Source organism: Gallus gallus, chromosome 8, assembly GCF_016699485.2.
Source record: "Gallus gallus isolate bGalGal1 chromosome 8, bGalGal1.mat.broiler.GRCg7b, whole genome shotgun sequence".
Classification (NCBI taxonomy): domain Eukaryota; kingdom Metazoa; phylum Chordata; class Aves; order Galliformes; family Phasianidae; genus Gallus; species Gallus gallus.
The window spans coordinates 23,461,847-23,476,165 of NC_052539.1; the positions used below are offsets into that span (position 1 = coordinate 23,461,847).

The 14,319-nt window shown below is 48.1% G+C and overlaps 1 protein-coding gene across 2 annotated transcripts; it reads right to left on the reverse strand.

The window, feature by feature from the left end:
• Window positions 1-11,338: 11,338 nt before the first annotated feature.
• DMRTA2 (DMRT like family A2) lies at window positions 11,339-14,319 on the reverse strand. Of its 2 annotated transcripts, XR_005861879.2 has the most exons (3): window positions 13,790-14,319; window positions 12,382-13,671; window positions 11,339-11,836 (listed from the first exon to the last, which is right to left on the reverse strand). XR_005861879.2 is itself a non-coding variant. In XM_015291226.4 (2 exons), exons 1-2 carry the CDS (start codon window positions 14,280-14,282, stop codon window positions 12,803-12,805), a joined length of 1,362 nt encoding a protein of 453 aa, XP_015146712.1. In that variant the 5' UTR covers window positions 14,283-14,319; the 3' UTR covers window positions 12,148-12,802. The 2 variants fall into 2 exon arrangements, 1 of the variants encoding a protein (XP_015146712.1); XM_015291226.4 differs by lacking the exon at window positions 11,339-11,836 and having other exon boundaries at window positions 12,148-13,671.

Consider the following 14,319-nt stretch of genomic DNA (forward strand, 5'->3'; position numbering starts at 1 on the left):
CGCAAACTTCAGAGGGGCAGAGCAGCAAGTATGCACCATACACATTTTCAGTTGTCTGTGACCATTTTAACTGGAGAAGGAGTCATCTGCTTTAATCATTACTGTTAAATCCATTAACCAGATAGATCATTTAAATTTAAGACTAAGGATCCTGGAAGTCAGTGTGAGACACCAGCTGCTGTCAGTTTCTGATAGCTGGCAAAAGCCTGTCTTCTGGTGTTGCCAACCTGGATTCCTTAACAACAATTCAGATCTGGTCTTGGACTTCCAGGAAAAATGTGACATTTAAAGCAATGTCATTCGCTCAATTTTATCAAGCCTTTAAGGTTGGTGACTTCATTTTTTCTCCCTCAACCAGATGGTTAAAAGTTTACTTGAAAGCAAACTGAGGTTCTCACGGACTACCAGGACTTCAAGAGTCAGATTTTACAGAGATCCTTTCAGTAGTAGAAGATATTCAGCAAGTCCCCTTGACCAGTACTCACAGGTTTGGTAATTGTTCTTCTGTCTTTCAAACTCCAACTAGTTACTGTATGTGACAATTTGGGCTAGGACACAGGAATTCACCTGAGTCCCTGGTAACCCCTTTCTCACACACGTGGGAACTGTTTGACAGAGCAGGAAGTTTAACCAAAGACTTCTGAGTTTCAGCCAGATGCCCAAAGCACAGCACCACCGTCTGAATTTACTTGTGAGAGAGACACCTCTTAACCTCTGCACTTCCACTACAGACATTTGAACAAGAGCTCAGCATGCACGGATGGCACCTTTAAGGTTTTAGCCGTGATTGTTAAAACAAAGAGGATTAGGGTAAACTACCACTATTACAAACCTGATCTCCTGCATTCTCCTAATCACTCTTTTAGCCTTTCTCAGGGCAGAGGCTGCTTCCTGAGCCCTTTCAAGCATCCTGCACCACTGCTCAGTGACTAAATCTCAGCAAGAAAAAAACAGGCTGAAGACACACACTGCCTACTGAGATTTTCAGAAGGATTGTAATGGCAATTAGGTAGAAGACACTTTGAAAACTGTATCACGTGAAATCACAGGAATCTGCTACCTAACCTGGAGAGGAGGGCTGAAATTGTAAGAGGTAAAACAAGAGTTGCTGAAGAGATTCTGTTAAAGACGGATGTGCCAATTAAAGAACAAAGCACATAGAGGAGAAAATAGTATTGCTGCAGAAGGACAAAGAAGAAATGCCTTCTTTTAGGTAGATTATGAGCTGTTCATTAAAAACTTTCAGCACAAAACTTAGCATGTAGTTTTATGGCTAGAGTCCTGTCATGGCAATGGTATTAAAAACAAACAAAAGAAGAGATAACACTGGATAACAACTATAATGTTAAAAAAAATTATGAATAGTCTAAACTAATATCCAAACTCCTCAAAAAGGTCTGAGGTTTTGGATTGCCTTCCTATAGAACTGTGATATATCTGAAGGAAATCTTTTTTTTTTATTTCTCCCCCTTCTTTCTTAATATTTTTCTAGGATTGCAGTTTCCCACTTCTGCAATAAATAAAGAAAAAAATAAGAGTATTTATAAATCAGTAATACAGAAAATGAGTTTTTAAACAGAGATGTAATAAAAGACAGGGGAAAAAAAAAACCTATGTCTTAAGATGACTTAATTTTGACTTGACCCAAGATAGATCACTAATAGAAACCAGATATGCTTGTAACTTCATCTTATACTATTATGGCCCACGTGCTTTTTTCTAGTTATTAGTAGATAACCCTGAGACACATATTGAGGTCTACCAAAATTGTTCTTTTTTTTTTTCCTTTGTGAGAAATTATTTCTCCTAAATACATCAGATTTCATTTTGACAGAGTTCCAGTTAATAAGATGAAATTCAATACGCACATTGCACATCCCTTCTGCAATTCCTTGTTTATATTCTGTGATGCGTTTCAGTAAGGAGCCCATTGGGTTATACTCATATAAATCTGTTTGGTCATCAAGAAAGAACTACATGAAGGATGCAAGAAAAATGAGACTAGTGACTTTTTTGTTTGGTTCTTAGTTCTCACTGTCCATAAAATAACATGAAATATCCCAGGAGATCTTTGAAGGGAAAAAAATAATTAAGAAAAATAAAAAAATAAAGCCTTTTTCTCAGCTGTGTTTTTCTTGACTATAATTTACTTTGCTCTTCACTAGCAGTTCTACTGCACTGATAACTAAAACATTAGTCTTTCTATGTACATGAAGAAGAAACACATTCACAAGGTTAGCACCCAACCTGCTTTTCCTCCCCAATGCTAAAAAAAAAGTTCTAACTTGTTATTACTGTGTTTTGGTGAATTCTTGAAGCTGTCCAAGACACACAGAAGTAGCATTCCTGCATTGTCTAGACTGTGCAATCTTCAAAGACACAGGAAAGAAGTCAGTATGAAAGTCACTTAGACCACTTTTTTTTTTTTTTTTTTTTTTTTTTGCACATGCCAAAAAAAAAAAAGGAGAGAGATTTGATAGGAATTTACAAGCTCATGTCTAACACATTGCCTTTGGTATTTCAAGTTTAAAATTGGCTATCAAGTCTACCACCTTACTTTTTATCTTACCTTTGAAGTATAGATTTCATAGAGTTGGTTCAGGTATAGATTTTGGTCTTAATGTCACATTCCAGTTTCTCATATGCATCACAGAATTGCAGGAGTTGGAAGGGACCTCAAGGGATCATTGAGTCCAACACCCCTGCTAAAGCAGGTACCCTACAATAGGTCGCACAGATAGGTGTTCAGATGGGTCTTGAATATCTCCACAGAAGGAGACTCCAACACCTCTCTCTGCAGCCAGAGTACTCCATCACCCTTACCATAAAGAAGACCTTACGCATGTTAGTACGGAACTTCCTATGTTCAAGTTTTGGCCATTACTCCTTGTCCTATTGCTATGCACCACCGAGAAGAACCTGGCCTCATCCATTTGCCTCCCACCTCCCTTTAGACATTTATAAACATTTGTCAGATCCCTTCTCAGTATTCTTTTCCCCAGGCTGAACAGACCCAGGTCACTCAGCCTTTCCTCATAAGGAGATGCTCCAGTCCCCCCTTATCACCTTTGTGGCCCTCTGGTGGACTCCCTCTAGGAGATCCCTGTCAGTTTTGAACTGGGGAGCCCAGAACTGGACACGGTAGTCTAAATGTAACCTCACTACGACAAAGTAGAAGGGGAGGATCATCTCCCTATCATTATCTTCCTAACATACACAACACAACCTTCACAAAACACCAGTTTCTCACTGATCTCTTGAGAATACTTTTGCTGGACCCCTGAGTGCCACTGAGCCCAGCCGGGGCTGCTTGCACCTGGCTGCAAGGCTCTGTGCAACCTGCTGCTTGCTTGCAAAGTCAGAAATGCACTGCATAAAGACACAGGTAACATCCCACACTGATTTCAACACTTTTCTCAAGAGACCACAACAATGAAAACAGAAAACAGTAATGTAATTTCACATGGCATAAGTCAGCGCCACCTACCAGACCTGTCTTATCTCAGATACAGCAGGTGTGCCTGCTGATGCTTTGAAATATTTTAAAGCCAACAGTAACCCAAAATCTCAAATAAAACAACTGCCATATCTTGTTTCCACCACTCCTGCATTTCATGAGTTACAGCATGCTTCTACAACACTGAGAAAAACAAAATCACATGCATGCTTAACAAAAGTTGCTTAATAGAAGCTAGAACTCAAGAAATATACATGAAAATAAATCAAATACTCACAAAATGAAGAACTGGGTCCTCCAGACTGCAAAGGCCAACGTAATCCAAGTGGAAGCTCCTTTCTGGGGCAGGAGCTGCTGAGGGAGCTGAGGCACAGGGCACTCTGCCGCCATTTTGTTGCAATCAGAAAATGGCGGGAAGACAAACGAGCCTCCCTACCTCAGCCACAGCCACCAAGAGCTGCCAGGAAACCAAATGAGCCCCCTACCTCAGCCACAGCAACCAAGAGCTGCCAAGAGCTTACGCAGGGGGTGCAGAGGCAGCTTTAGGACCTAGGGCTGAATCACTGGGTGGAGAAGGAGGCAGTTGGGTGTTGTTAGGACACCCACAGCTGCTCTCATCAACAGGTGCACCCAGCAGGTGCAGTCGTTGGGGCCGCACTGAGGGGGGTTTCCCGCCCAAAGTGGAGTCAGGCAGCTGCTGCACCTCACCTCATGCAGCAGCAAGATGCTGGCTTTGGCTCCAGCAAGATTATACAAAGATTATAATTTTGTAAAATTATAGAAGCTGAAATGCTTGCTAATTGTACAGGATGACTAAAACTGTTGGACACCACATTGTCATCTTACAGTTGGCATTCACATCACCACTATGGCTTTTTTCATGTTTCATCACAGGAGTTGCTCATTGCTGGGTTTGTTTTTCTCCTTAGTGGGGTTTTCCTCTCACTGTCATCCTCTTATAAAATACTGAGTCATCACAGCAGCATTTGTCTCCTCAGCTATCACATGAGGCGGAGACAGTGATTTTCCTACGTTCTCTCTCAGCAGACTAAATTCCACCTTCAATTTTTGAGTCACGTTCCATAAGAAAAATTCTGCTTAAAGCATGGCCCCATATCCTTATTTTCTTGTCTTTTTTTAAAGAGTCCTACAGCCTTGCCAGTACTGGAACGATGTTTTAACAGTGAGTCTCACATTCCCACTTTCTTTGAGTCCTTTCTCATTCCTCCAGACCTCAGAATCAAGACAGATAGGTTTGTTGGAGAGCCAACAGGATTTCCCCCGCTTCCAACAACATGAATGTCTTTATTGTTCATCAAATGCCTTTCTGCAAAATGGTATTTCTGTAGCATTAGTGTTAGAAGCCTGTAGGATTGTTAAAAAAAAAAAAAGTTTTATTATTTTTGTTCTCCACCCCATACTCCATCCTGTTACGTCTACTGACTTAATAAAACAAGCCACCTACAATTATTCATTATTTTTAATCACAGTAAGGTAATGCCAGTAGGAATAGCCATTTTCAATGCAAGTTCTCTTGGTGAAGAACTCATAAATCATTGTCTGCCTAAGGAGCTCTCTAAGGAGAAAGTTTGCACTTCCTCATCTTGTTTGCTCTGTTGGTTGATTGGCAGGTAGCTCTGTATATAACTATATCTATGGCACAATGTTATAATAGCAAGGAAAACAAAATTATTACCCCTGCCTGACATTTCATCAGCGGTACTTGGGAAATATTGTCCCTGAAAAACACAGAACAAAGGGTTACAATTAACACTAGGAAGTGTTAATTAGACAGAGCTGGAATTACTTATTATAAAGCAGAACGTATTTTACTTCTCCGTGTCTCACAACAGTATAGCTTCCTGAACCAAGTCGGGGCTCTGCTCATGTAGTGGGAAGTGAGGAAATATGTAACCCCTTGTTGCTATACTTTCTCACTGAACAAGTACTTATTAACAAGCTTATTCTTTGGCACATGTTAGTATATAGCCAGGACGTAGGGTCTCTTTTGCCATTGTTAGAGCTCTGCTCTAAACTCTGAGGAATTTGACACATTTTAATGAATGAAGACAGAGTCCAGGAGAGCTTTCCTGTAATAGAGATTGCACGATTAATTAGGACCCTTATTAAAAATAAATACTCAAGTAACACAGAAGTCTGCAATTCAAGTCCTATACATCTCATGTTAAAACTGAAAACTGACATTTATTTTTAATAGAAATTGTTTTGAGTAGCTCAAGGTCACAGAGTGTTGATAAATAAGAAGCAGAATTTAGTACACAAACCAAATCTTCTGAGACTCCTGTGCAGTTTTCACTACAAAACCTCACAGCTTCCTTCATTTACAAGGTCCCAGTGCTCCTCTGCAACAGCAATATCTCATTCTTATTCCACGAGAATAAGCCAGAGAAAGTTAAACAAACCAACCTGTAAAGATAAGGGATAACTGTACCTTTCTAAAGACGTGGTATAAGAAATAAACATGATTTACTTTAAATGTACCACACTCAGATGAAATGTCAGTCCTGCCTATTTCAAGAATCATTTCATTTAATTAATCTCTGAACAGATCGGGAGCCCACAACCATAGAGCACCAGCAGCACGTTGCTGTCACAGGAAGCACTTCTGTGCTATGCATCCTGCTTCAAGGTAATATCCAGTGCTTGGTTTTTTGAAGAAACAAAGGTGAGGCCAGAATCTGTAAACATAACATGTGAGACCTGCATCAAAAATTAAACTGAAGGAAAAGAGACTACATCACGGTCATTTGCATCAAAACAAAACCCAATTACTGCCAATCAGGGCATTACACTAATACAATATTGTAATTGCTTTTATTGCTCCCAAGGCCTTCCAAAGATTTAATATAAATAACCACAACATATTATTATTTAAAAAAAAAAAAACAATGCTCAGAAAGCAAAGAAATAACATTGAAAGTTTTCATCTGTTCAAGTTTTTTTTTTTTTTATGAAATTTAACAAAAATAGTAGTTGGAAAGAAAAAAAAATAAAATATTTGAGACAACATGATCTGAGGATCTGTCTAAAAAAAATTGTCCTCTTTGGAATGAAAATGTAATTAAAAAACAATTTTTGCTATGATGAAGTTAATCCTTGGATTGGTAAAGCATGAGTTTCAGTTAAGTCTGGAAAAAGATTAATGATGCCATAAACAACTGCAAAGCAATAGACACAGTCAACAAAGATGGCTCTGTGCAAAACATTTACTGAAAAACACCAACAGGATCCCTTCCGCTGTTGCGTTTTGGATGCCAGGTGGCTGGAGGGAGTTCCAGCAGGCAGTTTCTTAATGAGAGAGCCTCTGCCCAATATCTTCCACGTCCATCAGATGCAGCACCTACCTTGCTGAGGCACCCAAGAGAAATAGAGGCTTTACCAATGACTCCACCATATCAGTCTTAGCTTTTTACAGTTTATGGCATATCATTTGATCTTGTTTAATTCAGCCCACCTAACCACAACTAATTTAGCTGCAGTTTTGAGATCCTTTTTGCCCATTGCACAAGAAGGGGATATAACTTGTAAAGAGGCCTTGTTAACTCTGAGCTTCACTGGTTAAGGTAAAGTTCTCATGAAGAAGGCTGTGGGGTTTAGAGAGGGAGTGGAACGACTGTCCCAGGTGTGCCTGCCAGATGTCTTAGAGTATTTTCTTACTCTTGGTCCCACTGCGTTAGGATTATCTTTTCTGTGAAGGAGCAAGGAATCATGAGCAAAATTAACTATAATTCATCCCTCTAGGCATGAAAGGGCCAGACATATCTTGCAGCTTCATTTTAGTGCACTAGACTGAGCACTGCAGTTTTATTCCATCTTCTGTGTGCATGAACACCTGCCATTTAGTCCTATTGAACAGGTCTTTAATTAAATTCTCATAACTAGTGTGAGATATCCAAGTCTTCCCTTGCAAAGCAAAAGCTCTTTAAATTATAATCTCCGGCGTTAGCCCCTTTCATTTGGCTGTAAATAGCTGTAGCTAACCTTTCAAGAGGGAGATTTAGAAAACTGGGGAAATCCATAGGTTCTACCCAAGAAAACCACGGGCTTCCCCAAGCCATAAGAAGAAATCAATATCCTATATCCCACTTACAAGAAAGTAAAGTAACATTTTTACCTTTGTTCCCCATAAAGCCGTTCCATCAGCACGTCAGTCCCTGCTGCACAAATCCAAGCTTGTTCTGACAGTGCCTTCTCCTGCTGTCCTAGATGCTCTCGGTTGGCAGCTCATAGTCCCTAGGTGCAGCTCTCTTCAGTAGGGGTCATGCCCTCCTCCCTTCCCCGACTCCACAACCCACTGACCTCTAAGCCCTTTTCAGAATCTGCTGAATGGTTTACAGGGGCACTGCCTCACCAGCCTTGCTCATGTCTTGTTGAATCTCTGTGAACCTCTTCTATATTCTGGGTCAGGGTGAGCAACCCATTGCACTTCCAAACATCTGATTTTAGTGAAGACCTCTGCATTTTAAGGCCAGCCAGTTTTGTTAAATCTCTCTGTAAACATAAACCCCAAACAGATCTTTTTAAAAGCCTTTGTAATTCATGCTTTCCATCTGCCTGTCAGACCTCACCAAAAGATTCACTCAGTTGCTGATTTCCTTTCCATTTCCTTCTTCCGTCCAAACGTCTGCCCTGCTGTCACAACCCCACGCACATCTGTGCAGATCCTACCCATCACATATGCCAACTTCAACAGTCAGCTACTTTATGAAGACACACGTAGCAGATTTATAACTATTGAGGGACAGTAAGAGACCAGGAGACTGTTTTCTTGGAATTTCTACATCATTTTCTGCAATTAATCAAGGTGTGTCATCCCCAGTCATTTATCATCTTTTCCTGTATTGAGAAATAATAATAATCACCATAGAGAACCCCTAATATAATTCTTACTAGCTTTACAGTACATTGACAAAGTCCGAAACAACAGTTATGTAAAAAAGGAAGAAACATAAGGCAGGAAAAACATCTCCAAACTGACTTGCTGACAAATGGGAGCTCACTATCTCATTAGAATGGAGCAAGACTCCGATTTTGCCATGGTCAGAAATGCTCAGCAGAGAGCCCACTGCAGTTGGGGCTGCTAGTAATGCCTTCCTGTCCCTAAACATTTCCATCTCTCTCGTTTATTTGCTTCCACATGAGCTCTCCGTGAGTCTCTATAAAAACAGTCATCACCATTTTACACTGGTGACTGCTTGCTCAGCCTGCCTGTGAGCACACATGTAACTGGATCTCCCAATCTGATATATAACTGAAATTAAGAACTTTTTGAGTTTCTTTTTTCAAGTTTCCTTGAAAGAGAAAATCCTGCACAGAGCATCGTCCTCCTCTTGCTTAGCACTGTGTGCAATCAGCTTCTGAAGGCTCTCCAGGCAGGGCCCGTTCTGGCAGCTTCAACCTTGCATTTCCCAGCCTTCCCCCCCCCCCCCCCTCCACTGCACTGAACTCTCCCTTAGCTCCTATAAACCCAGCTCCCTGCTGGCCCTGAGCTGCCATTCTGCGCTGGGACTCGCCTCACAGTTACTGCTCGGCACAGGAGCTGTGCAAAGAAAGGCCTTTCCCTACTTCTTACTTCCTACCTCCCTCCACCAGCAGAGCAACTCCTCCAAACAGCTCCACCTCCCCCTGCTAAACCTCTCGCACCTGCCCTGGGGCGGGCCTGCATCCTGCCCCGCCCCGCACTCATCCCGGCCGGGTCCCCTCACTGACACTGACCTCAGTAATTCCCTTCAAATCCCGAGACTTCGAGGAGCGGGCAGGGCCGCGCCGGGATCGGCTGCGGTTGTCGGTACGGGCTGCTCCTGCCTGTAGGAGTGGGTTGTGTGCCGCGCCGAGCCACGCAGTACCATGCAGAACCATGCAGTGCCAACGTAGTGCCGAGCCGTGCCATGCCATGCGGTGTCATGCAGTGCCGTACAGCGCAGAGCCGTGCAGTGCAGTGCCATGCAGTGCCGATGTAGTGCCGTGCCGAGCCGTGCCGAGCCGAGCCGAACTGTGCCGTGCAGGGTAGTGCCCAGCAGCACGTTTGGCCCTCGGGTCAAGAGAGTTCCTTCAGTTTGTTGGCTTTCCTACTTAAGCAGAAACACAGGGAGCTGGTTGGTGGGACAGCTTTTAGATGAAAACGACTGCCAGGGTTCATTTTGTCTTTTTTTCTTTTCTTTTTCTTTTTCTTTTTCTTCTTTCTTTCTTTTTTTTTTTTCTTTTTTTTTTTTTTTTTTTCCCCGAGAATGAGAAGTTCGTTTTAGAAATGAAAAGGGCAAAGCACTGTGTAAATTTGAGTTTTGTGTCTCTTTTCTTCTAACTCAGACCCAGCAGCGGGTTTTCGTTCTTCCTCTATTGGAAAGGTGGAGGGGGGGGTAGCGGGGGAGGAAGGATGCTGGAAAAGAACAGTAACGAGACAAGAATGTTTTTTGCAAAAAACAAACAAACAAAACCTGGCATTTCTGGTGGAACCCAACTGAAACGAGATGGACATCGCTATGGACCTCCACGTGTCTTCACGGACCCTAAAAGCGGCAGCGAGCCGCGGAGCTGCCGCCGGGCTCCAGCATCGCCGCTGCCCCCCGGGATGCACGGAGCCCCGGGGCCGCCCTCGGGCCGTGGAGCTGCTCATCCTCGGGGACCTCACCTGCTATTCGCACTGAGATAGGAAATGTTTTCTGGTCGTCGTTGTTCTGGCACAGGGGTGACTGCTGCAGTTGCTATGGGGATGTTATGGCAGCACGGGGGTGCCCGCTACTTAAGGACAGACAGAGGTGTCCCTTCTCCCGGGGAACGTGACAAGTCGGTGTGCGGGCACGGGCCCGAGCTACGTGCTCCCACCTCGGGACCAGCCCCGGGACAGGGACGCGCAGCTGGGGGAAACGAAGGGGACACGTCCCGCGGAGGCAGCGGGATGAGGGGACGGGGAGAGCCGCTCCCAGCCGGGCAAAACGCGGAGCCGGAGGGAAGCGACCCCCGGCCCTCTTTACTCCCGTGCGGGGGCGCGGCTCTGGCGCATGGTGGGACAGGAATGGCCCCAACGGGCTCGGAGTTGCTGCGGGCGGCCTCCCGCGAACGGGCACCGAGCGGTTCATTTTAGGTGAAGGAATGTCATTTCGCTACTAAATGGTTAGTCTAATTTGATCTTTATTATGCTGTGGATTAGGGCTGATTCATATTAAACACTGCAGCAGTTCATGTAACTGCGGAACGTGTCCCGCTGTATGTACAGCCGCCTCCGTCCCTGAGACCGCTGGATTAAGATTTAATTAACAGCAAAGTTTGCGAGCAGCCGCCGGCTCACAAATAATTGATACGCGATTCCGTGGATTTTTATTCAAGTGACGGCATTTTATTTCACTCTGAAAGAGCGCTGAGTATTTGATGGCTGCCAGAGGCTTCCTTATGCGGATCTGCAAACTCAAGGTTTTGGGATTTGTGCGGCACCCACAGGAATGATATCCATAGGGATTCACCCCGTCCTGCTCCCCCCATATGAGAATTAATGGTTGTGATCCCCAGTTGCCGGCTCTATGAACCCGAGCCCAAGGCACGGCAGTTCTGGAAACGCCCCGCTCTGCCTCCGCCACGGCCCTTTCTAACTAAGACAGAGCCGGGTTAAACCAACAGCCCCCGAGCCTTTCCCAGCAGGGCTCGAACGTGGCTCTTTGCGGCCCATTCATGGCGCTGGGCAGGGAAACCCATCCTGCACCAAGTCAGCCGACCTACACCAAAAAAAGTTTATTCAGATGCTCCATCTTTTTTTTCTTTCATTCTTTCTTTCTTTTTCCAGTCTAACGTAACCCCGGTGCTTTATAGCCAAACAGACAACTCCTTTTCCAATTAAAGTGGAATTAGGAAACTCAATCAAATTAGCTCACTATTAAAGCCCTTCTTTATTAAACCGTTTTATTGTAGTGATATTAAGTTTCCCCCGCCCTTGGAACACGACACTCCGCAAAGTTTCCCTCTCGATATTGATTTGGCCGCTCCGAGACGGACCGGGGTCAGCAGTGTTTACCGAGGAGCGATCCGCACTATTGGCTGCCCGGAGGAACGCCAACACCGCGCCCAGCGCACAGCGCACGGGGCCGGCCGGGTTCCTTCCCACTGCAGCCCCCGCTCAGCCCGGGGCTCTCCGCAATAAGCGGGGCCGCCCCCCGCGCCCCTCCGTGTCATCGCGCAGCGGTATTTGCGGAGCTCTTTGCGAAGAGAGAGCGCGCACAGCGCGGCCGGGATGGGCCTTCCGTACCGACCGACTCGAGGAGCTTTGACAGCCTGAATTCCGCCGGCGCCGAACTCCTCCTGCGGGAGGGATCGTTCTCCCGGGCCCGGCGCTCCCCGCCGCGGGAGCCGCTCCTGGAGAACAACCGCTCGCTATTGTAAGGAAAAGTAAAAGGTTGTTAATAAATTACAGTAAACAAATCACGCACGGGCGGGGGGCGGTGGAGTGCTGCACCTCCACACGTCTGTTGTAACCGCGCTTCTGCAACGTCAGATTGTCCGAAAATGGCAAAAAAATAAAAATAATAATAATTAAAAAATAGACTATCGGCAAAATATTTCAGGTAGTCGGGGAAATGCCCGGCTGAATGTGCGCTGCTGGTTTATTTCTCCGGGCGTGAATAAGAGCAGAACTGGAAACAAACGGCTTTGACAACGCCAGGTGATAGGAAGTCACTCCCATCTGCACGCTGAGCTTTTATTTGTACATTTTCCGACAGCTTTCTGCTTTAACGATGATAAAACGTAATTAAACGCGCTCGTATAAATGTCATAAACTCCTTTAAATACTGCGCTCGCCACATGCATTCCCCAAAGCACACCCTCACCGTCTGACAAAGCACCACTTCCACTTATACCTTTGTTTTTTTTTAATAGAAAATAACATTTATTTCTATGAAATGGAAACACAGAGTTACCTGTTAGAACAGCAAGAATCGCTACAGCGCAACAAGAAAGCAATGTCCTTGGGATCACACACGGAGGAGGCAATCACCCACCGGCCCCTACGGACGGCCAACGGCGCTCCGTGCGTGTGTGCAGCCCCGGGGGAGGAGGGAGGGCGGTGCATTTTGGTCCGGAGACAGATTTTGCCTCTACGCCGGGAAGCGTTACGACACGCTGCCTAACCCTTAGCTTAACGTTAATACCGAGTTCACCTACGAGTTACATTAATAACTTAGATTTCCATTTTATAACATTATACACTTGCTAGTATACATATATATACGTACGTGCGGGGGGAGCGCGCGCACCCCACACCGCAGATATCCGTGCCTATGGCCATAAGCACGCAGAGGGACCCACGCCCCGACGCTCCCGCGCACACCTCGCGCCGCGCTATTGCTTCTCGGGGTTGTTGTTGACCATGGGCCCGTACAGCCCCCCGGAGTACACCTGCTCCTTGTGCACGGCGGAGCGCTCCCGCATGAGGTCGCTGAAGGCGTAGTCCACGGGCGGGCGGAAGCCGAGCGCGGGCACGAGGCCGGCGGTGGAGTACGGGGCCATGAAGGCGAGGCCGCGGCCGTGCGCCGAGTAGGCGAGGCGCAGCGGGTTGAGTCCCAGCGGCGCGCCCAGCGGGTAGGCGCCCGCTTCGGCCCCGAAGTGCGTGGCGTTGGGCTGCAGCGGGGAGAAGGCGGAGCGGCTGCCCAGCGCGCCGATGGCGGGGGCCATGGCGCCGGCGATCAGCGGGCGGTGATGGGCGGCGGGAGCGGGCGGGAGGCCCTGCAGGGCGCCGTCCCGAGCCCAGCTCTCCTCGGGGCCCTTCTCCGGGCCGCGGTTGTTGAGGATCTGCTCGATGGCCTGCACCACGTCCCCGCCGCAGCCCTGCAGCACCAGCTCCAGCACGCCGCGCCGGTGCGCGGGGAAGACGCGCGTCAGGATGTCGATGGGAGTCCGCTGCCGGCCGCCGGCCGAGGGTGACGGGTCCCGCTCGTCCTTGTCCGCTTCCGAGCCCGAGTCCGAGCCCAGCGGGCTGATGGAGCCCGGGCTCTCCTCGCCCTCCTTCGGCCCTTTGGAGACGGGCGAGCTGAGGAAGGACTCTCCGTCGCCGTTCTCCGAGCCCGAGCCGTGGCGGCCGTCCGGGGAAGAAGTGCCGGGCGCGGACTCCCCGTCGGGGGACGGCGGCTTCCCGCCCGCCTGCTGCGGGGTGGCGGCGCGGCCGGGCAGCAGCGTCTTGGGGAACAGCTCGAACTTCTGCACCTTGGGCTCTGCGGGGCGCGGGGGGAGAAGGGAGGAAGAGAGCGCGTCAGCGCGGCCGCCCGGGGGACGGAGCCCGGCCCGCAGCCCCCCGGCCCGCGGCCCCGTCCCCCCGCGGCGCGGCCTCACCTGAGGCGCCGGCGCCTCCCTCGCCGCCGGCCCCGGCGCACACGGAGCCGAAGACCTCGTAGGCAGGCCGGGGCGGGATGATGCCGTTGGCGGCCGCCAGGGCCAAGCCCTCGGCGGTGCCGTAGAGCAGCTGCAGCTCGCGGGCCTCGTTCTCCTCCTGCGCCTGCTGCCGCCGCAGCGCCACCTGGGCGGCCATGACGCGCTGCCGCTCGGCGATCAGCGTGCACTTGGCGCACATGCAGTCCTTCCAGCGGCAGTACCGCTTGTGGCCCTTCAGCGCCGACACCACCCCGTGGTTGCGGCACCGCGCGCACTTCGGCGTCCGCGGGTACTTCTCGGCCGCCCTCAGCAGCAGCGGCGGGGCCCGCAGCAGGCTCCCGGCCACGCTCACCGGCAGGGTCGCCGCCGCCGCGGCCGCCGCCGCCGCCACTGAACTGGGGGGCACCGGGGGGGGCGCGGCGGGGACGCTGGGCAGCTCCGAGCGCAGCTCCATCCCGGCACCTCCCGGGTGCGGCTCCCGCCGCGCGCCC